We start from the raw sequence: 23,752 nt of genomic DNA on the forward strand, positions 1-23,752 counted from the left end.
ACAGACTGGCGAGGCAAACAAGGTTTTCTCTTGCATATGAGACAATGTAAATAAGCTTAGAGAATAGTGATGGATCTTTCAAACGCACTAAATGAAATCTGTGATTATTTGAATTTTAAATTAATTTTGCAGTTAATATTTTACAGCTCTTGACAGTCGAGTGAGATTGGAGGGGCAGAGAGGGAGTTGAAATAAGAAGAATATTCTACTCATTACTTCCATAAAACTTGATATTACAGATTTAATTTCATAGAAGATGCTTGAGCTGAACCTAGAGCTACCAGCGTAAAGACTAAAGGTACATTTTCTTTTGTAGTAAATATAACCCCGAGCCTGCAACAATTTGCCTAGTGCATTAAACTCTAAACACAAATTGAAGTGACTGGACACTTAATGCTTTCCAAGGTCCAACTCTAAAATGAGTGTGGAAGGTAGTGGGGGAGGAGAGGCTTGGACCCAAAATAAACAGCAAAAAACAAACAGAAAACCATTGAAAATTAAATACACATTTTGAGTCATTTCTCTTTCAAAAGATTTTATTGAAGGAACAATGAAAGGAGTGTGTGAAGCCTAATGATGTATTGTGTTGTTATTCCAGGCTTCATCAGCAATTTCTTGATGTTTGGAAAGTTCTGAGACCCACCCCGTTGGACTACTTGTAACCAGTGCCTAAGACGACAAAAACATATGTGTAGAAGAATCTTTCTGTGAAGGAAGTGTCCATCTCAATATTGTGGAAACTCCGTGCAAGCCTTGCAAAGCAGGAGAGCAATTTGTGCTTCCGTTGACGCTCGTGTGCAATATCTGCTTCTTATGCACTCCAGCACCCCTATCAGTTCCTTGTTCTCCTTCACCAGCCCTGCAGTGAAAAGGCTGCTGGGCTGGAAACAAGGAGATGAAGAGGAAAAGTGGGCAGAAAAAGCTGTTGATTCCTTGGTGAAGAAGTTAAAGAAGAAAAAAGGTGCCATGGAAGAACTAGAAAGGGCTCTGAGCTGCCCAGGTCAGCCCAGTAAATGTGTCACGATCCCACGTTCCTTGGATGGGCGGCTGCAGGTGTCTCACCGCAAGGGGCTTCCCCATGTCATATACTGCAGAGTGTGGCGCTGGCCTGATTTACAATCTCACCATGAGTTGAAACCACTGGAATGTTGTGAGTTCCCATTTGGCTCAAAACAGAAAGAAGTGTGCATTAACCCCTACCATTACCGGCGGGTGGAAACCCCAGGTAATTATATCATCTGCAAATGATACACATCTCCCTATTAGCTCTTGCACTGGCAGGTCTAGTCTTGGTGCATCCTACCGCGTTCTGCTCTGAAATCTGAAAAGGCAGACTCCATTTGATGGAAGGACCCTGAGTCTTTCCCTGCCTGGTGGCATCCCAGCTCCAGCAGCCAGGAGTAAGGAGCACCTCACCCCGTGGGGTCCAAGTCCCATCAGACCCCCGTGGACACCTGGATCTTGTCCAGGGTGCTGAAGGAGAGCTTCCTCTCCGTGGATGTGGGTGCTGGCTGCCCTCTGAACCCTCCTTCTGCAAACTGGTGTCAGTTTGCATGAGGTCAAGGCACCACACTAGACATACCACCCTGGCTAGATTTATGCCTCGCTGGCTGAAAACCAACAATTGACTCGTTAATCCACAGGAAAAATGTATCACTGTGCTTCTCTTTAAAGATTAGAGTTGCAGTAAGATGGCTTATTTTGCTGTGGTTATGAAGCCAGGTCAGTTGATTCTTCCTAAAATGCCTGCTGGCCTGTCTTCAGTGGGATTTACTTACCTGAATGGATAGTTTATGCGAAATTTATGTGAAAATCCCCCCAAGTTCCCATAAAACTTTGACTTTTTCCACTGATGATCCTCTTTAGACTGGACTTGGTCAGCACTGAAAACTTACGACCTCACTGAAAGGTCGTTTAATTGAGCTTTGCGTTAGTGAAACAGCTGTTAAAAAATTACAGTGTTCAGTGCCGACTTCTATAGGGATCTTAGAAAGCAGGGCTGGCAGAGATCTTGAGCAGTCATCCTGTTCTCCTCTGCCCATACTCCCAAACCAAAACAAATTACCAGGTACATTCCTGACAGATGTTTTTCTAATGAGCTCTAAAAATCCCATGTGATAGAGGCCCCACAACCTCCCCAGGCAAATGAATCTCTTGCTTTGCTATTCTTACGGTTCAAAATGATTTCTAATGTCTAACCTGGCTTTCCCTTGCTGCCAAAAATCACAGTAATTTAATTTACTAATGGATACGGTTGGTAAGTGTATACTTATTATTCTGTGATTACTCTTTGTCTGGCATGAACTTTACTCTGAGGTGACATTGGGATCAGATAAGTGAACTGTGGGATGTTTCTTTTCACACAGATGAAATAAGGGAAAGACATTTGTTTACATTTGTTAAACAACAGGGGCTGCTCCCTTTTCTGATAGTCCTTCCACTGCAGTGGAGCTGTCATTTTGAAGTTATATCTGAACTGCTGTAAACATTGTCACAACTAAAATTTTACAGCTGCAGTGAGTGGTGCATGTTGTCAACAGTTTTCAGTGGAAAGAACTGATCTCCTGCCTCGCTAAAATAAACTCTTCAAGAATCTAAGAAAAGATGCTCATAAAATATCCCATTTTGTGTATCTTTTTCTTTGAAGGCTGCAGTCTTTAGTGTCGTCTTATTTCTTCTGGTGTAACTCCAGTGTAGTTAATGGAGTCTCCTCAGCGTGGTAGCTGACAGCACTGCACAGTGCTGTTTTCAGCCCCGGTCTTCTGATCTGCTCAGTGCCAGCTAACAAACGCTAGTACTGGGATAATCCAGCAGCTGCTAAATGTCTGCCAAGGCTTGTTGTTCTGACCCTGAAACTCAGAAGGTTTCAGCTGTGAACGTGTCTCTGCCGTTTTCTGTGCAGCAGACTGGCTGCATCTCTCCCAGTAAATGAGACAGGGCCAAGGTGCAGGTCTGAGTATTGCTGAATTGGTAGCATGTTCCTGGGCACAGCTTTGACCCATGCGGACTCACATGGACTAGCAGTTCTCAGGGTCCAGTGGTTAGCCCTCAGGAGGGACCTTAGGCACTTTGAATGTGACCACCTTGTTTTGGAGGTGAAAGAGAGAGCAGCTGCGAGGGTGCAAGCCGTGCCGTGCCAGTTCTCCACAGGACCCAGGACTTGGTTTTGGGCTCTTGTATTCATTCACCTGTACCGCTCTTCTTACAGGGACAGCTTAGAAGCTGAAGTTCACAAGTGAGTCACCTCCCTGCTAAAGATGCAGTGCAGCCAGGAGTGCAACCTACTCAGGTGTGCTGGGGCAGTGGCAGGAGAGGTAACTTTTACACCCCTGCAAGTGACAGTAATGCAGCTCCAGGCCAGAGGCAGTTAGAAAGCAATGCTTCAAGGAGATGGTGGTGAGTCAAGAGAAGAAATGAGCTTCAGGAGAATGTGGTAGCAGTGAGATCATCATAGAAAAGGCTGGGAACGACTGATCTAGGTGCCAGTCTGCTTAAACAACAGTCCTCTTTTCACTACAGGAAATCTTCTGCATCTTGGCTGTTGATGATCTTAGGCTTATGTGAGATACTCTGAATCTCATCCTCTGGATCTAAAGAACCCACTCATGAAATTAGTCAGCAGAGCATTTCTTTATAATCCACAAGCCAGCATTATTTTCATATAAACGTCCATCCTTTTGGGGATCACTTGTCATCCCTGCAGTCTGTCTTGCTGAGTCAACCACTCTGTGACCAGATCCTTTAACTTCTATTCAGAATGAATGAGTTGTGTCAAAGATGGGAGGGCCTCACCCTCTCTTCAATGGCCTGGCAGATCGCTAGACCTCTGTTACTAGAGAGCAGCTTTAAGCTTTAGTCTGAGATTCGGGGGTTTCATTGCCTCTGCTGTGTCCTCAGGCTGGCCAGTCACATCCTAGTTTATGCTGACCAATACTGCACACATTATGCATAGCTTTTATTGCTGCTACCAGTGTCCCCAGCAGGTCTGCTGAGCAGCAGGTGCCATTTAGAAGAAAGCAGCATATATTTCCTCTATTTGTGCAACATCCCACCGCAGAGAGGGGTTAGAGCACCTAGCCTAAAGGAGATAGGTACGGTGGTTAGGCTTTGCTTCCCCCTTCGTTGTTTTGCCTCGAAGAGCTGGTCAGAAGCCTGAATGGTTTGTTGTCAGGAGAAGCTGCAGTTTCGGAAAAATATAAAAGCTGCCTAAACATTTACCCTGTTCTTTTTATATGAGATCATTCATGTGTAGATAGTGCAAATTCTACTGTGCACCATTGCTCTAGGCAGCGGGAGCCTAAATGAACTTCTGACTTAGACTAACTGATTGCTTCATCAAGGCCACCTGGTGATCTCACTGTTGGCCCTGTGTTTGGTGTTTGTGAATGGTCATGGGCATAGGGAACAGATGGACCTCACTGGAGGGTAGGTCTCTGAAAGTAGTGAACTATGCAAAGACAGGCTGACGTGTGAGAAATCGCAGGGTGGATGTTGTACCTGGAATTAAACTATGAGGCAAATAGTTTGCTTGCTAGCACCTGAAATTGCAGGCTCTGGGCACAGCCACGTTTCCAGCAAGAACTGTCGCAGCTAAAGGGAACCGGTGAAAGCCTAGTGCAGGAACTTTGGACATGACCATATTTGTCTTCAGTTGAACAAAGATCATCAACACTTGGGCCTGCGTAGAAGGAAGAATCACCCCTGGCTCTTGGTGGAGAATAGCAGGTAGAAGAAAAGGGCTTGTCCTGGTTTGAGGTAAATCAGAACCAATTTTCTTTCCAGTAATTTTACTTTTTCACTCCACTGAGTGGAGACAACACAGGTGAATTATGAGGACAGACAGGTCAGACTCAGTCACTGAATCTTGTGCCTCTGGTCACACTTCCTTCAGAGTTGTTGAGCCCTGGAGAGTGACATCTGTTACCAAAAGAGCAAGGAGAACAAGGCCCTCTGGGGAATTCTTAGCCACAAACAAGAAAATCTCTGTATTCCTCACCACCACAGAGGCTTTAGCCCTCCAGGCAGCCACAGAGCAGTCAGTGGAAAGATTGAGTGAGGTGGCAAAAACTGTACAGCAGAGCAGAAATTAGAAGTACCCTGGTCAGAGCTCGGAAGGAGTTCAAGGCTTGAAAATTCCTTTTGCTGACTCATTCAGGGCGAGTCAAAGGCTTTTCCTGGCAAGTGCTGTTCACACATCCCGATTCTCAGCTTTCATTTAGAGAAGGAGTTGCATTGAGTTCTCACAGGGCTGAAGAAAGCCGCTTCCTTAGTGGTGGTACCCGCAGCGAGGTGCCAACCTCCCAGCGCTGCACAGCATTGCTGTAGCACAGCTGTCCCTTGCTCAGCTCCTCTGCTGAGTGCAGAGGGATCACCAGTTCCCTGTTTTCCAGGGCTGCTGGTCAGAGCTGGCTGCACAGCAGCAGAGCTGGCAAGCATACCAGTTTCATGGAGCAGCAGGGGAAAACTCCAGAAGCAGCAGCAGCTCGCAGCCTGGAGCTGCTCATAAGAGTATGGGATGGGAGGGATCCAGCTCACCAAAACCACATCTGCAGTGGTGGTACTGGCCTTGTCCCAGTATAGAGCAGATGAACCAAGCACTAAAAGAGTCTGTTTCTCTACACTGTCTATGAAGAGCTCCATGGGGGACTGGGCAATGCACCTCAGCTGTGACTACCCATATTGCCTGTGTGAGTTCTGCCTGGGGAGTCTAGGAAATCCAAAAAGCTAAAGAAGCGGTAAAGAAGCAGAAATACCTTTCTCTACCAAAGGACTTAAGAGGGCGGCAGCAAAATCTTCATCCCACAAGTAGGGACATATCAGAGGCAGAAGAAAAGAAAGCAGTCTCCAGAGAACTATCTTTGTGCTGGTCAGAAGCTAACTAGAAATGTGTTGGGCCAGAGAGGGGTCTACGTGTAGTCTCTTAACAGGTATCCCAGTGCCTCTCTTTCCAGGCGGGTAAGAAGATAACTTCTGCAGTGAACCCAGTGTCATCAGTCCAATCTTTTGTATGTTTTTAGGGCTCAGTTCTTCAGTTCATGGGTGACTGGCAAATTCCCAAATGTTATGTGCCAGTGGGTGGGCAGGAGCATGGTTTAACCCTGCCCCGGGTACAGCGTAGTGCTACATCAGCAAGAAGCTGTAAACCTGCTGTTGGTACCAGGCACTGGTCCTCCCTCTCCTGCTTGAATTGCCCCAGCTCTCTCAGCAATTGATGCGCACTGAGGCTGCACTCCAAGGAGGGTGTTCCTACAGCCTCTTCTCATGCACGTATTTTGCATTATCTGTATATTATTTACTTTATAGCAATTATTCCACTCTTTCATTATGCTGGATAAATGAGAGTTCACTGTAATTAAAAGGTGTTAGCTAACCTACCTAAAAAGAATTGGCCTTACCTAGACAGAGCTTTTGGGCCCAAACAATACGTTAAAACACGTTCAAACCGTATATTCCTGTCAGCATTTATAACCAAGAGCGTACACTGCGATTTGTTTCCATAAGCTAGTGAGGATAGACTGAAAGATTGCATGCTGCTGGGTTTTAGGCCAGAGGAACTCTGGACGCTGGGTCAATCAATACAAGCCTGCTGAACTGTTCCTGGTGTTGGGACAATTCATCCTTGTCACAGTAACTCGAATTGCCTCCTTATCTTCTCTGGTGGCTTTTAGATCTGCACGATAGCAACTGGGGATTCATCCCCTCTACTTGTGTTTAAGGCCTTAACTAAGACAATTAGGCACTACGTGAGCTAGTAAGTAGATAATAGAGAAATCTTTGGGTACATGAGTCGCCCGCTGTAGGTGCTGTTCTCCCCCCAAGGACTACGGGGGACCCAGTTACAGCCTCAAGTTGAACTCCCATATGCAGGGCTATTTAGCAAACCTCTTTGTGTTCCAGCCTAGGGGCTGTATCTTCATAGGTAACTCACAGTTCGGTTCTCTGAAGTGTTTTGACTCCAATTCTGCTCTTGCTCCTGATGTGTCAGAATCCATGATAATTTGGGTCAGCTTTAGGTTTCTTAATGCAGCAATGTTGTTACAGCACTGACAGTGTGAGATGTAAGCGAAGAGAGTTTGTGTAGAGGGGCAATATCTTCTATTAGACCAATTTTTACATGGATTTATTTGGATTTCAATTTTCTGACCTGAGTTTTTCATGTCTTAACTACCAGCCATTGACATTTGCCTCCTCATGCTAGATCTTTTCTAACTATATTGTGAGAGCTAAATGAATATTGCTGCAATATCTGAATTGCCATTTACATTTCCTTTTAAAGATCCCACCGTCTGGCTGGCAGCATTTTCAAGTACCTGAAAACCTTTTAAATCTAGTGTCTAACTTCTTGTCTGTGCTTCCTTTTGCCTGTCTGTAAAATGCTGGTAGTAAAATATGCAGTGTATTGTGGAGTACTATTAATTGTTATTAAACTTAGCTGTGGTTTTGGCAAATCCTGGTGATAACATTTAGCAAACTTCTGACATGTTCAATCTTTCAGGAATGAAGGAATAGGTAATTTTAAGGGGGAGAAAGCTGCCACTTGCATTTCTGTAAGAGGGCTGTGTGCTCATGCCGTACTTGTGAATTTTGTGGTACCTTGTTCAAGTCATGGATGAGTCCATATTTAGCATATGGAATTGCTGCAACTGGCTGCAAATCTGGAAAAAACAGGTCCAAGGATCAGCTTTTGATCTTTGTTTTTGGGCAGGTTTGTTGCTTTTCAATGACTTGTCTATAGACAGCAGTATTTGGGCAGCGTGGAATATGCTTCTTTTTAACTTTCAAAGAGATATACTTTCAAGAGTGCAGTTATAATCAAATTTTTTCTGGTTTTGTTTTTATTTTCAGTCCTACCTCCTGTACTCGTTCCAAGACACAGCGAGTTTAACCCTCACCTCAGCCTCCTCGCCAAGTTTCGAAACACTTCTCTGCACAGCGAGCCGCTGATGCCCCACAATGCCACCTATCCTGATTCTTTCCAGCATCCTCCATGCACTCCTTTTCCATCATCACCCAGCCACATGTTCTCTCAGTCGCCTAACAGCATCAGCTACCCCAACTCACCAGGAAGCTCTTCTGGACCAGGAAGTCCCTATCAGCTCACAGGTAAGAATGAGCTTTCAGACATCCCGACTGAGGCAGTTGAGGTTCTTGTCAGGGGTTGGGGTCGGGTGCCAGTTCTGTGTGCTCCCCCCGTGCTGTAGCTACAAATTGAAATGTTGGACAGGATGGATTTGGAACGTGATTTCTTGTGACTGTCTCTTAGTATTGTCTCCCAGTCCTTCTGATGGATGCTCAGTGGACTAAGAACTGTAGTCATCCCACTCCTAGGAGTGCCTGAATGAGATTTCATGATTACTGTAAGGGGAAAGTTAAGGAGAGGAGCAGGTGTGCCAGGCCACCTTCTGCCTAAAGGTGCTCATCCAAGCTTCTGATACAACCCACAGAAAAGGGCACTTGCAACACCTAAGTTAGTCACCTCTAATAGAGATATTCAGGGTAGGGACCTTTAGAAACTCCATCAAGAGAGACAGGATAAAATGAGGAAATTGGTACACAGAAATATTTTTTAATATAAGGTGATCCCACTGGCTGTATAAACTTCAGGAAATCAAGGTGTTTAACAATCTGGCCCAACACTTGGTGAAGCCACCAGGAAAATACTATGGCTTTGGAACGTGTTTCATCAGCTCCACAGTTCTGAGGTCGGCAGGGTTATTGCCACTCAGATTGTTTGCGTTGTGAACTCCTTACTTAGTACTGCTCTAATTACCTGAGAATTTAACTATGCTTTTGCTGTTAAATATACCAAGAAGGTGTCATGCAACACAGCTGAGAGCTAGCTTTAATATCAAAACATGGTTCAGATCCACTTCTGCACTTTGTTGTAACTCTCAAATTGTTTCAACAATCTCAGCTTTTTCACAAAGATGGATTCAGGTCAGAATCTTGTAGCTTAATGTTTTAATGTCTCAACTACAAAACATTTAAATTTATGTCCTTAATGATATGCCTGTTTTGATTTTAAGTGCAAGAAAAGCGTTTAATTTTAGAAGGTATTTGTAGTATTTGAACTTCCTTTTAAGCTGGACACTTTCAACACAATATGATGTTTTTCCTTCCCTCTCCATTCATTGAATGGACCTTCATTCATTTCTTCTCTAGATCTATACTTTAGATTAAATCATATTTAGCAACATGGAAACATTTCAGCAAGTAGTAGGACTTGTTTGTCTTCTCCCATCTTTTTCTTTCACCTCTGTGTGACCAAGCTGGATTCAGTGGAGCTAGTCCTGACAGGTAAATCAGGCCCATTCCAACTATTTAATGACTCTGACTCGTGCATTTAACTGAACTTGGGACCTTGCAAAGCTACTTAAAAATGGAAATGGCTCAACCTGAGCTTCAGTATATCACAGCACATGGCGTGCTGATAAGCATAATTTGCCTGTGTAACAATCAGGGATGGAAGACTATCTAAAGCAAACTGGAGTTACATCAAGAACCTTGAGTGGGATTGGTGTGACCAAATACAGATGTCAACAATGCAAATTTCTACATCTCATGCAATTGTCTATACTCTGTAATCAGTGGAGAAAAACAGGCACTCCTAGAACAAGATTCATTGCATCTGAAGGTATATGTGTAAAGTAGCAATGTACTGTGTCTGCAGGTGCACATTTTTCTTCAGTGGGTATAAGGAGCACTTATGGTGACTGGCTTTGGTATAGACATCAAAAATACCTGTATAACCGCATTATATTCCTTTCTGTGACCTGTATTCTCTTCCACTGTTTCTTGATTTTGTTTTACTGTTCTAGCTTGTTGCATTTTCTGTGGGAGGGTTATGCCATCTGTACGTTAGAAATATCATATAGTGTATGAAATTCCTGAATCCTGAGCAATGCTTACATAGAATAACTTTTCTGTGCAGTACTTAACTTGGAAGATTCAATGGTTATCTTATGAGACAGTCCACGTTTATCCACTCTGGGTGAAGTTGTTCTGTTTTGAGGGCCAGCCAACAGACCCCAAGCACAAAAGGAAATTTCAACCTGGAATCAAATTAAACCCTGGTCTTCTTAAAGAGCTCCTTAGTTCCGCAAGCTTGTATATGGCTATAATTTACACATAAGCCCACTGACTTTATGATCAAATGAATAAAACTACATGCTTTTAGTGCTTATGCAGTGAATGTCGGCATCTTCTAAAAAAAATAAGTTATTTTTTCTTTGGCTTTCTAAAGCTTCCTGTCTTTCTTGAGAATCCCCACTACAAAGTCACCTTCTGTTTTCTAGCTTACTGTGCCATAAATGAAACAAATCAGGAGCTGGACAGGTTGTGAGATGATACTTTTTCTCCATATTTTTTCACCACATCCATTGCTCTTTGATGGGAGACTGAACAAACCAGAAGAGGGCCAGCCTTCCCTTGTAGGACAGAGGTAAAAAGGACAAATCTGAAGGGAGTTTTGCCAAGACTGATTTTAGAGTGTAAAGGCTTTCCATAGGCTTTTTTAATAGCCTGTGAAGAAAGAGAGCTTTCTCCCAGGGGATCAATTAAAGTTAGCGTCTGCTCTTAAATCATCCTCTTCAAGTTTGAAATTTGTGAGGGAAGTCTGGAACTGAAGGACCAAACTGCATTACTTTCTTAGAGTAACAACTGGTGTTAACACAGACCTTAACTGGGCACTGGTCTAGGCCCTGTTGTGACTATCCCTCTCTCTTTCAAGTGCAGTGTGGCCAACATGACAGCCCTTCCTTCCCATCCTCCCTGAACATGTAATGGTCTTAATCTGAAGACTGAAGGGAGGTCAGGTTCAGATTTGTGCTCTGTTTCCAGCCCTTCTCTAGCTAAACAATGCTGAAGAAGCATTAAGTATTCACCAGGAAAGGCCCGGGAGAATTTACCAACATACTGATCTGGGCATCTTTTTCTTTCTTTTCTTTCTTTCCTTCTTTCAAATAGTGGAAACTCCACCCCCGCCTTACCATGCAAGAGAACCTCCAGGAACCCACAATGGGCGGTCAATGGATGCATTAGCTGAAAGTCAACTAGTGCTGTCTTTGCCCAATGGAGGTAAATCTGCCGATGGAGAAGCTGAAAGTAAATAACCATTTGTACTATTCTTCAAAGAAAACCTGTTAAGCAAAAAATTGTTGTTTGAACAAGAAGGTTCAGTGATCTGTAATAATAGGTTTCAGACAGTTTTGCAGTAAGGCTGTGTACTAGACCCATCCATTAGCTAGCAGAATAAGTTGATTTAAGAATTGAGTGAATTATGTGTGAAGTTACAGAGTTTAGACCTTATTTGCATCCATGGACTATTACAGTTAGAAAGCTGTTAATGAAAGCAAACACTGTTATCTACGTTGTAAAGACAAAGTTATCAAATCAAGGATGGTGAGGCAATATAACACACAAGAGCACTATCAATATCAGAACTGATTTCCTTATCACCTTCAGTTCTGGGTTTCAAGTACTTTAAAGCCTTGTGGTTGAGAACTTTCTTACTACCATCTTTGTATTAATGTTACGTTACTGGCTGGCTAGAAAAGGACATGTTCTAGTGGAGTACAAAGAGACTTTTAGAGAAGGCCAAGCTCTTTGTCCTCATATAAGAATACTTTAGTGGGAGAGGGCATGGGTGGTCAAATTAGAAGGGACTGGGATCCTCCTTGCTCCCCTTAAAGAAACTTCCTGACCTCTCCAGCATGGTCTTCTCTACCTCCAGACTAGTAGTGGCAGATGATGCCTCCACCCTTCAAAGCCCATTGCTGCGGAGCAGCAAGGGGAAATGGAGTTCCTCTGCTGGGTTTTCCTTTGGCTTCCTGCTGCTGCAAAGGAAAAATCACCATTGTTCTTTTAGTCCAGCATATTGCAGTCCTAAATGAATGTCCTTTATGCCATGAGGACTGAAAACAGTGCACGCACATGCACATTAAAAAAATAATGCCAGCGTTCTGAAACAGTGAGCAACATCTGAGTATCACAGAACTGGAGCAGAAGGAAGATGAGAGTGATAGTGCTAATTACAGATAGGTACACAGAATGGCCAGATAATAACTAGTTATCAGACACCAATACTTTTAAATAAATTGTTGAGATACTTTAATCTCTTTACCATAGTTTACCATCCATGATTGCTGCCCTAGTGAATATTAGTTGCCAGTTTATTAGAGGTTATGCACAGAGGTGCTCTGGGGGCAGGAGGTCTCACATGCCTGTGGTGGACAGGCAGGATAAGGTTTCCCACTAATTCCTGTAGGACGAATGAGACTCAGAGATTCTGTTACATTTTTGAGTCTTTCTCTGTCTCTGAGTTAGAAAACTCAGGTAGGGGTAGATCCAAAAGAAATGACCTTGCTGACATTTCAGCTTACGGTCCCACATGGAAGCGGAAAGCCCCAAAGCATGCGAAAAATTGAGGGGAGTGATTGATTACTTCTGAACTTCAGAGTTTGGTATTAGGCTGAAGGCTCGGCTCAGTTGTGACTTGCTTTGAGCCCATCTGTCATCCCTAGCTCCTGCTGGTCTGCAGAGCAGATGTATCCCTTGCTATTTTCAGTGTAGAGATTGGGCCCCGGTTCAGCAAGGAATGTCAGCATGTGCTTAATTTAATGCAGTGGAGTTATCACTTTTAAGAACAAGTGGGACTCCTCAGAGGCTTAGAGTTAAGCTGGTGTACCAGCCCTTTGCATGTTTGGGGCTTCAGTCATAAAATTAAGAAGAAACAGAAGCTGCTGTTGAGATAAAGTGTGACATAAGTGACTGTTTAGATGAAGACCCAGGTGGGGGGGGTGGGAGTGGGAGGGAAGAAGGAAGGAAAAAAACGAATGATTGTTTAAAAAGTATTACTGAGACCAGCTGATTAATTTTATTTCCTACAGACTTTCGGCCTGTTTGCTATGAGGAACCCCAGCACTGGTGCTCAGTTGCCTACTATGAACTCAACAACCGGGTAGGGGAGACTTTCCAGGCTTCCTCTCGAAGTATCCTTATAGATGGATTTACAGATCCCTCAAATAACAAAAACAGGTTCTGCCTGGGACTGCTCTCAAATGTAAACCGCAACTCTACTATAGAAAACACCAGGAGACACATAGGAAAAGGTAAGAGGAAATCCCTTCTCCTCGGGAATATTCAGAGCTTGAAAGAACCGTGCATTGCATTAACAAACCTAGCTGATTTGTCAAATGTGCTTGTCTTATAACCAACGCTCTGAGATTACTTTGGAAATAGAAGAAAAGCAGCTGATTCTTTTCTGACTGGATAACAATCAGCAGAGTAGCTCCTTACAAAAGCTATTTACTTGGCCAGCGAAGAGAAAAATGTTGTTTATAGTTGTGTGTTCTAATTTAGCAGTATGTATTTTCATTTTATTTATTAGAGCTTCTGGCAGCTGGGAATATTGCCATTGAAATGCCACTAAAAGGATAATTGCTGGTGCCTCAGGGCTGGTTCTCCTACCACCAAATAACAAAGGGAGATGGATGAAACACTTAGTAGTTGAGTTATTTAGCTGAAGAACTCTACCAGAGTTGCCTTTGTAGCTTTTTCCCCCCTACCAGTCTGATTCCCTGCCTTGTCAACTTCTTGCCAGTAAAACTGTCTTGGATTCTCCCTCCAACAGTTCCCCATGTATGCTCCACTTCTGGTGTGTACATATAGTGCACGCGGGAGCATATGCTACTGGTGACAAGTACGAGGAGACCATACCTGGGCACGCGTGGCCGCACGCACTCCATCCCACCTCACCAGGCTTGTGTAGGGCCTGATATTCTCCCAGAACTTAGTGTTGTTTGTGGCGGTGAGTCAGAAGCCCTGTACCGGCCACTTCTCTGTGCAGATGAAGCTTTACCTGTTCTGGTATATCCAGTCTAGACTCATTATCTTGCCAACCCAGCCTCTCACCAGTAGCTGCCTGGGAATGGATTTCCCACTGGGCTAATTAACTCTAATTGTTCCACTCCTATTATCTTGTCAACCTCACCTCATTTCCCAGGCCTAGAGCAGTATTTTAATTGGCTCTTGATAGTCTAGTGTTGAATGACTGAATACGAGGAAGCTCTGAGACAAATGTGACATAGTTTTTATAAACAACAGTGTACCTGAAGGCTACCACAGGAGATGTTGTATTTAGCTCTTGCACTTTTCTCTGGAAGGGAAAACACTTGTGTTGCAGCTGCACTGTGTGAAGCCATTGTGATGCTAACAGTGTCTGTTGTAGTAGTTTGTTGTGATGGGTGGAAATGAGTTGTACCTCTAGTTCTAACTTACTCAGAAAATAAGGCAAAGCTTCTCTATCAGCATAAGCTGTCAGAGGGGTGTAGATCAAAGCTGAGCCCAGCCCTAAAAGAAGAATGACAAAAGATCCCAGTCAGAGCTGTCATTTGAGGATGTTACATTCTGTGACTTTCTGCCCCAAAAGAGGAAGAGACAGAACAGGACGAAAATGAGGTAAATGCTAATGGTCCTCATCCATTCAAATCTGAAGATCTGTCTTCATTGATTAAAAGTCTTTTAACGTTCTACACTAGGGAATCTGCCCAAGGGAAGGGAGCAGGTTGCCCAGAGAGGAGCTTAGTATATCAGAGATCCTTAATTTTACTGCTCTTCCTTGTTTATGCAAATCTTAAAGAAACATATTCAAGTGGAATAGAAGTGGCACCAGTACAGGCCTGCAGAAGAGCGCAGAGCAGCTCCAAAAGTGTGTAGTTCAAAGGCATTCTGGACAGATGAAAGCTACTGAAATGGATACAATTGTCACATGTTAACAGGGGAGAAAAAAGAGTGAGTAAACAAGATTAGCTCGGTATGATAAGGATATGTGATTGAATTGTCATCTAGTGTATCAGCGTGAAATGGTTTCCTGGAAATACCACATCAAAGCTAAAAACAATCCAGAACACAATGCAACATCTACTAGCAATTGGACCTGTTTCAGCAGTCAGACTTCAAGGACAAAAAGGGGACTCCTGATCGAGTGTCAAAAAGATGTGGATGCTTGGAGACTGCTGAATTTCCAGTTTCTGCAGAGAGTAATGAAATCCCACTAAAACATATGGACCCTTGAGTTGGTCTTTTGCAAATATGTATTCAGCTACTTGGCTTCCTTGAGGGTGCTTGTCTCTGCAAATGAATACCAGAAGAATGGAAATACACACTGACATTTCATTACTGATGTATTTATTGCTTTTAAAAAGTCCACACGGAAAAAGCAAATTGTAGCCTCTGCTTTCAGAAGTGACTATGGTGGTTTTGTTATTGCAGTATGCAGTTTGGGCAATGCCTTTGAAAGCATTTATTTTTTTTCAGAAGTTGCGTTACTCAACATACTCCAAAACCCCAAACTTTAAAGCTTTTCATCTTAGCCCCTGGATGGGTGGTCACCCTAAACAAGTAGCCACACCTGAAGATTTGAAATGTGGTGACCATTTACGTCCTTATTCTTGTCTCCCTACCCTGCGTTCTCACTCTGTTTATTTCAGAAAGTTATATGGAGTCCATCAAGGTCCTTCCCTTTTATCCATCTTCCAGAGAAGGGAAAGGAGACACAGGTCAAATAAGAGCAGTCACAATGTGCAGCATCCCATGATGACTGGTTCAGTTGGACTGGAGCTGACAACTGGTCTAATGGAGCTGTCATCTCACCCGTGTTCCCAGCGCAATATTAGCAAGTGCCCTGAACCACACCCCCCTGCCACTCACATCTAATTTGAGAGCTCGTGGGTGCATAGAAGTCAAAGTCAAGTGATGGCTTGAAGACAGACTTCAAGGTTCCTGTCTGAGTCACTCTGGAAGTCTATGGGAGAGCGTATTTTTCCCAGATTCTTTTCCCACTCAACCTGCTTTTCCCTGAGCCATTCCCACTTGTGTTCAGAGGCTGTTTTTGTCCTAAGGATGTGCTGCTGCCCCTTGCTGTCATGACCACAGAATGATGAACAGGCTGGGAATATGTAACCAGTCTTTTTTGTATGAAAGACAACAGGAATAAAACTAATTACAACTGAATTATTAAAGCATAGCTATCACTAGCTTTCCAGGCAGCCCATTGAGACTCTGTGAACATGTGCATTTGTATGTAAGGGTTTGAATGCCATAACCTGGGAATAGAGAGGAAGATTTTACTTTTATTTAGTGGTGGTTTTTGTGAGAACAAAGAACGGAGTTCTTCCACCTCTCTTGGCCATGGGAAGGGTTCATCTCACCTAATCTAGCCATGGGAAGGGTGAATGTCTGAGCATCTTCGCAGGATGAATCGCCCCCCTTCAGGGTGTGGTTTCATGCTCACATTTAAGCAGTCTGGGTCCCCATTGCCACCCTTCCACTGATGAAGTTCTCACTGCAAATAAGTCTTCTTTTGTTTTGTTTTGTTAGTTTTTAATTTTACTAGCTGGTTCAGTTCCCCAATCTGTATGGTTGCCCCGTCCCCAGCCATTGCTGCCAGCATGAAAGGAGATGTGGTAAGAGGCAGCAGGGACAGGGAACAAGAGAGCCTTTTCAGCACCGGCACAGACTTCCATCAGTTTAAGCTGGCTGTGAGCCTGCACTCTGTAGCAGATGGAATGAATCGTCTGGTCACAGTGCCTCTCATCATCTATCAGCTAGAGAAGGCATCTACACAGTTAGCTTACACAAGATCCCTAACTTTAAGGTTGCTAAATTGGGCTAAGATAAATCCTCTCACCAATTTAAGTGTATTTTCATGCAAGCAGACATCCTGGGGGGACCAAAGTCTTTGAATGGATAGAAATGCTTCCATCTTCATTTTCCCAAGGCACGGTAAAAATTTGAGAGTTAGTGCTGGTAAATCACTTAGGCACTGAAAAGTCCAGAAGGAAGTCAGTCATTTTCTTGCTAAAGGTCACTTTGAACAGGATCTGATGAGTAAGTCACGTCATGTAAATGCAAATACATGGTTCTGATGTGATGTATAAAACAAACTACAGAAAAGCTATTTTAAGTACACACCATGCTATGGTTGAACTGCATGAGATGATAGGATCCTGTAGTAAAAAGATAGCGTGCAGTGAAGTCGGTCTTGGTCAGCGTGCATGTGCTCAACAGTGAAAATAGATTTAGATGTGTAATGCATAACAGATTTGTCAGTTCTTTGACCGTTTTGATCCATGCTTTGTACATGGTTGACATATGTTTGACATTTATGTGTATGTGTATGTTTGTGCGTGTCACAAAGTACTATGCTGTTGGGTTAAAGAAGTAAACCAACCTTCACTGAGAAACAAGGCAGCACATCATGTGCCAAGATTTTTTTTCTCCTAGACCAGTACCTCCAAATAGCGCTTATAACAGTTTCCTCTTAAAGTTGGTGGGTCCATTGTACAGATACATGGACATGCACACGGTTTAATGTCTTTTAAAAGTCAATGTATAGGACTGAGTGCTTGGGATGGTCCTGGGCTTGTGTGCCCACGCCAGTAAAATAGTTAAAGAATTACTGGTATAAAGTGTGTTGTGAACAACGGAGAAATAATATACGTGGTTTTTTTCTTTTCCAAGGTGTTCATCTTTACTACGTTGGTGGGGAAGTTTATGCTGAATGTGTCAGTGACAGCAGTATTTTTGTGCAAAGCCGCAACTGTAACTATCAGCATGGTTTCCACCCGGCCACTGTCTGCAAGATCCCCAGTGGCTGCAGCCTCAAGATCTTCAACAACCAGCTCTTCGCCCAGCTGCTTGCCCAGTCAGTCAATCATGGTTTTGAAGTGGTGTATGAGCTGACCAAGATGTGTACTATTCGAATGAGCTTTGTTAAAGTAAGGATTCTTTGTTTTCTCTTGCAGTTCTGAAAAGGCAAATCCCATCACTTGCTAGCTTTGGCGCAAAACTAGACCCCATCAAATCATCCCGAAGTGGGGATTTAGACACCCAGCTTACAAATAGCAGTTCAGACTGCCTGTTTTCCAGTATTGCCGTAAACTTCTAGGTGCTTAAAATCAGTAGTTTTTGTGGTCAACCTGGAAATATCTTACATTCCAAAATTAGGTATTCCATACGCTTTTTGTGGAAAATAAGCAGAGATTGAATGGTGATATTCGCCCATTGATTGCATAAAGAGCTCAAATTAGAGGGGTTTAGCAAGATGTAAATTTTGTAGCACATATCCTAGGCGGTTGTGATCTCTCCTATCATTACTGGTTTGCAATAGAGCTTGGTAGAGCCATAGATCTGAAAAGAACGTCTTTATGTCTCTAGACTAATTTACAGTCCCACCATTACTATAGACTGGTATATATGGTCTCAGTCAAGACACACTGAGTCCTCCTTCAGCCCCCACTGAGCTTGCTGGGAACTATTGTTTGCCACCAGTCTGATCCCTGGCAAGAGATTGTCTTGATTTCTGATGACATTCATCTGGCCAGCCACACTACCAGAAGGGCTTCTGGCAAGCAGAATACAAACCCCAAAAGATCGTCTGACCTTTCCTCCTGATATTTGGAAGAGACAGGACACCACCAAAGCCGTTACTGTTTCTATGTCTTTCATATCTGAACTTTGCAGTATGACTGCTCTGTGTGCAATGTATCAGTCTCTGTGGGAGTTTCTTAAATCTTCTGAATGGCCTCACCAGAATGAAATCTCTCGAGTCCTTTTAACCCTTAGGGTTTATTTAGGTGGCTGTTGTAGCATCTAAACCCCAGAGGATGGTGAGTATTTCAAGACTGTTTACAGTTGCGCTAGGCTGACTTCCTATAGGGCTGCTGGGGAGAGCTGGCAGCAATTTTCAGCCTGCAAACTACAGAAGTTGTACCATTAGAAGCAAGTTGGGCCTGCTAGGTACCATAAGAAGTGGCTTGAGTGTGTCCGTTTGGCTTGCAGATTTGGTTTTATACAAATGACTGAATCGAGCTGATTGAATTCACATTTAAGGTACTGCAAAACTGCTTGAGGCTCAAGCCCAGTTCCCCTATGTTCTGCAAAGCAGATGAGTTGAGCCCCACACACCTTTCTGGTTCTGACTCTTTCCAGCCATCCTTGGGGACCCATCTCCTTAACTCTCTGAGAGCATTAAGAGGGTCTTATAATTTTTCCCAAGAGTCCAAGCCAAAATCTCTCTGCCTGTGACCACGCTGCTGCTTTTTTCTTGGGAAGGAACTGACATCTTGTTCACACGCAAGCATTAGGGGAAAAAAAGAAAGCAAGAAACCCAACAAACAGCATTTTCTTTAATGGAAGACATGAACAGGCATGTTGTTTATAAAGGCAGTGTAGCCAGTTATGCAATATTTTCATTATCTCAGCAACTCAGGGGTAATCTCTTTGATGTGTTATCTGCCTCCATGCCCAGCATGGCAACAGAAATGGTGGTGTTGATGCACTAAATAGTGCTGCTGCCATATTATCACCTTGCTTTGTTGAAACAATAGCAGCCACTATAGTGCCTCAGGCACCAGAAGACCAGCACAAAGAGTTATTTTGAACCCTTTTCCCATGACCTTTGGAAAATGGCTATGCAAATCTCATGTAGGTTCTTCCTTCCCGGCCTGTAAAAACCCTTTTCTGTACTCAGTCTTCTCAAAATTAGTTCTCTCCCAAAGTGTGAGCCCTGGTGTGTTCAGTGTGGGGACAGGAATGCCCTTGGGTGTTGGGTATGCAGTGCACAGAGGAGCGTGTTGTCTGTCAGAGCCACACACCAGGAGGGCCCAGGTGCAGGACAGTCCTGTGGCTTCTCCCCTGATTCCTGACCAGATGCTGCTGGTCGCCTACAACCCACAGGGCAAGCCAAGCCAAAGGGCTGGAGACCCTCTCCTACTCCTCCAGTGCTTCAGCTGGGAGGCAGGGATGGGTAGGGATCACAACATGAGAGACTTACCAGGTCTGTACCATCATCTGGAGGCAGGACATGGGATTGGGAGGTGAAGGCCCTGTCCCCTCTGATACTCTTCTTGTGCCCACTGAGCAGCTGGCAGGAGCTCAGCCCTCAGGTAAATGTGAGTGTGTCACCAGTGAGAGCAGGCAGCAGTTTCCATCTGCTTAGCGCTGCTGATAACCAAAACAGGATGGCTGTTGTCCCCTCTCCACAGATGAGGCAGCTGAAGCACAAAGTGGAGAGACAAAGAGTTTCTCCAAGCCAGGGTCTGAACCCAGCGCCCTCCTTCCCACGTTTCCCCAGGTCTCAGGGGTAAGGGGACGAGCCAGCAGACTCGGCCATGCTCCCCAGCACGAGGCAGCTCAGCGCTCTGGGACATGCCTGGACCCTGGTCTGGAGAGAGCTGTTGCCCACAGGAGGTGGGAAGGACTGGCAGGAGCAGCAGGACCCCTCAGCTGATCTTCCCCGTGCCAGAAGGGACGTCTCCCCGTGGCGGGTATCCGTATCCTCTTCCCACCATCAGCGCAAAACACCACCACAGCTTTGCAACTTGTTCTCATTTTATTCCCTCGTTAAGAGAGCTCCACCTCCCAGTTCATTTAAGCCCCAGGGATGAAGGAAGCTACCTGTGGCCCAGGAGTGATGTATGGGAGGCACAGGGGGTCCTGCCCTCCTGGCATTTTCCCTGCTGGCAGCTCCAGACGGCAGCACGGGCTGGGGAAGGCGACTGTGAGTGCCTGGGAGTTGCCAGCAGAGGGAGATGGCCAGCCACCCACACGCGCTGCCACACTCCTCCAAATCGAGCAGGTTGTGCCTGCAACCTGGAATTCCTATTCACAGAATCACAGAATGGTCAGGGTTGGAAGGGACCTCTGGAGATCATCTAGTCCAACTCCCCTGCGGCTTTTGCATCCTGCCAGTCAACAGAGGTGCACCGACCCCTCTGACACCTGCCCTTCAGGCCGTCTATCTTCGCTGCAGCAGCGTACTTAAGACTTCACAAACTCAAACCTGACTGCGCTGGTTTAGAGAGTGGCATTTTATGCAAACGTTTCCCGAACATAAATCCGAGGTGCCTGTGAACACAGGCCCTTCCTAGCCTGATACATGCTCTGCAGGTCAGAAAAATGCTGCCTGATTAAAAGTACTCTTTGGGCTTTGGTAGGTCCATAACTTACTCTGCTGCTTTCTTGCCCCTTTTCTTCATTAAGTGGAAGTGAATTTTATCCAGACCACTTATTATGGCATTCAGTTTTGGTGCTGATCCTGGTTTTGCAGCTGATCGTTCTAGAGAAGTGGGTTCTAGCAGCCTCAGTTGCCTGAATTGTTCAGTGCTCCACAATTTAGGTACCTTTGGCAGGCCTCAGTTTTAATATACCTCCACGTCCTTTTTTCGTGACAACAATATGACCTGCCCGACTACCATGATGATGGGTAAGGCTCAGCTTCTCTGATCAGCGGCCCACAAATGAAGAGCCTCATATTGCAGTGGGACTGCGTTTTGCACGTTGCCCTATGGAAATCCGAGTTCAGTTCTGGCAGTGAGGCAGCCGGTTAGCTGTGAGACTTTGGGCTGTGACTTGAATGTCTTGTGGGGCTGTGAAATCACGGTTGTCTGCCTTAACAAGCAGACACTGTGCCCGCTTGAGGAGCAGGGACTTCTGGTTCTCTTTTCTCCCTGCCAACACCACATCCCCGTCTTCTGTCAGAGGCTCCGTGTCCCTTATCTCCCTGAAAAAGCTGGAGAAATTACTGCAGGACTTCCCACAGCAGACAAGCGGGAACTCCCGTGGGAAAAGAGGACATGTTCAAGGATAGAAAACCTATGGAAAATGTGTATACATAGGTTAGGTGTGGTATGTAGGAAACTTGCTGGAAGTTTCCAGAGGTTCAGATAAATAGCTAGAACTTCTCAGACTCGTAGGATGCGTCTCTACCAAGAAGTGAAACAGTTCCCAGGATCATTCCCAGTTCCCGTTAAAGTGTTATGACAGGGCCTGGCCTGCTTTTCCTCTGTGCCAGACAGCAGTCTGGCAGACTTTCCTGGGCACGTCTCTGGGGTGCGAACAGCAGGGACCGTTCCCCATGGGCTGTTTGCAGGCAGCCAAGCTTGGAAACAGGCCTTTCCATGCCAGTTGGTCTCAGCACCTGGAAGTGTGACTGAGCATTTTTAATTTGATAGTATAGAGTCCCTGGCAACTGTGATAACAATGACCTTAAAAAGGAGCAAAGTTTCTAGAGAAAATTATCCCTAGGGAAAAGCATTAATTCTTGGGAGCTTGGGTGATGGACTGCCTGTAGTTTAATGGGTAATGGACTGCCTGTGATTTAATATTGTTTTTTATTTTAAAGAAAACCTCACTTTTTGGTCCTTTGATGTTTTTATAGGGATGGGGAGCAGAGTATCATCGCCAAGATGTTACAAGCACGCCCTGCTGGATTGAGATCCACCTGCATGGACCATTGCAATGGCTGGATAAGGTGCTGACACAGATGGGCTCACCTCATAATCCCATCTCCTCAGTCTCTTAAGAATCATCTCTAGAATTCCCTTAGGATGGATGCTATTGCAGGCAGTGGCTTATAGGATTTCCAGTGAACAGAAGCTTCTATATGTAGATGTATGTAGATGTAAATATACCTATACATAGTCTCCTTTTTCTTTTTCATGCTACGTTTTGTGGTTTCTAGTTACTCTGATGCCAGTATAATAAGTTTAGAAATTCAGGTATAGCATATCTGTTCTCTAGTACAAAATAAGCCAAATTCCTGCAAAAGTGTCAAACATTTCCCGTGAGCATCTTCATTCCCCAGCCAAGCCAGTAAATAGTGCGAATTCTCAGCACTTCCACATGGATTCAGAAACCTGGCTGTAGCTGTTCCTAGTAGGTGAAATTCACCCCTCTGCAGGCAACCAAAGTCAGATCTCTGCACCGTTTATATCCATTTTACATCCTAATCTCAGGTCTAAAAGAGGACCTTAGGTGGTGCACAGGACTTATGCATAGAGATGACTTTCATCCAGTGAACTGAAGGACTAAATGGCAATTCCAGTCTGTCTCCCTACTGCAAAGCGCAATGGGACAACAGATCCTCTGAGGAGCTGAGGCACCACTGTCTCCCCTAGGATTTGGCAGGAGGAGAGAGCCCTCAGGACGCGTTCGGCACTGGAGCCTTATCAGAGCATTCTGGACACATCCGAATAGTCTGATACTGTTAACACAGTAGTGTACGGTACTGCTGCACTGAAAAGCAACAAGCTCCTAAGAAAAAAAAAAAAAGAAAAAGAAAATTTGAAATATATGCCTATAAGTTAAAAAACTAATTAACTTCCAGTGCTTTTTTGCAAAGTACATACATACTTGCATATGTATCTGGCATGTAAACGGAATCCTATCCATTATACAGTATTGATGTAGTTTGTCTTAAAGTTAGGACTGTCTGTAGTTAGGCTACTGTGCTGATATCAAGGGTACGTCTAAAAGGGACTTGAACTGTGATTCAAAAAAGGGAAATGAAGTGTGCGTTGAAGAACCGAATAATTATTTTATCATTCGTCTTGGCGTGGTCTCTGTACTGGGAACAGGAAGCCCCATGCTCACGGGATGCAAAGAGAAGGAGGTGGGAGTCAGCCACGTCCATCCCCTGCGCTGGGCCAGTCCTCACGATGTGACTGCGACGCTCGAGTTTGACAGAGAGGGCTTCCTTGCCAGTCACTTCGTACATCCCCATGGATGGTTTCTCATCTTAGATACAGGCTTCATCATTTGCAGTGCTTTTGCCAGAGGATGGTGAGAAAGTGTCAGCCATGAACAAGCGAAGAGTGAATCTTTGTCTTGTCTGTGGTCCTTCTGTACGCAGGGAAACCTATTGCCTGTATTCTCATCCACAGAGCCAGCCTTACAAAATGCTGTTCACTTG

The 23,752-nt window shown here is 44.5% G+C and overlaps 1 protein-coding gene across 3 annotated transcripts; it reads left to right on the forward strand.

Moving 5' to 3' along the window:
* Nucleotides 1-610: 610 nt before the first annotated feature.
* SMAD9 (SMAD family member 9) lies at nt 611-22,363 on the forward strand (the record flags this gene model as incomplete). 3 transcript variants are annotated; one of them, XM_082483602.1, is made up of 6 exons in its annotated part: nt 611-1,225; nt 7,846-8,103; nt 10,966-11,103; nt 12,888-13,109; nt 17,521-17,777; nt 22,220-22,363. In XM_082483602.1, the coding sequence occupies exons 1-6, from the start codon at nt 814-816 to the stop codon at nt 22,361-22,363; spliced, it is 1,431 nt and encodes a 476-aa protein (XP_082339728.1). In that variant the 5' UTR covers nt 611-813. The 3 variants fall into 3 exon arrangements, with proteins under 3 accessions (XP_082339728.1, XP_082339729.1, XP_082339730.1); XM_082483603.1 differs by having other exon boundaries at nt 10,966-11,076; XM_082483604.1 differs by lacking the exon at nt 10,966-11,103.
* Nucleotides 22,364-23,752: the final 1,389 nt, after the last annotated feature.

The sequence above is a fragment of the Vanellus vanellus genome (genome assembly GCF_965231255.1).
Source record: "Vanellus vanellus genome assembly, chromosome: 1".
In the NCBI taxonomy this organism is placed as follows: Eukaryota; Metazoa; Chordata; class Aves; order Charadriiformes; family Charadriidae; genus Vanellus; species Vanellus vanellus.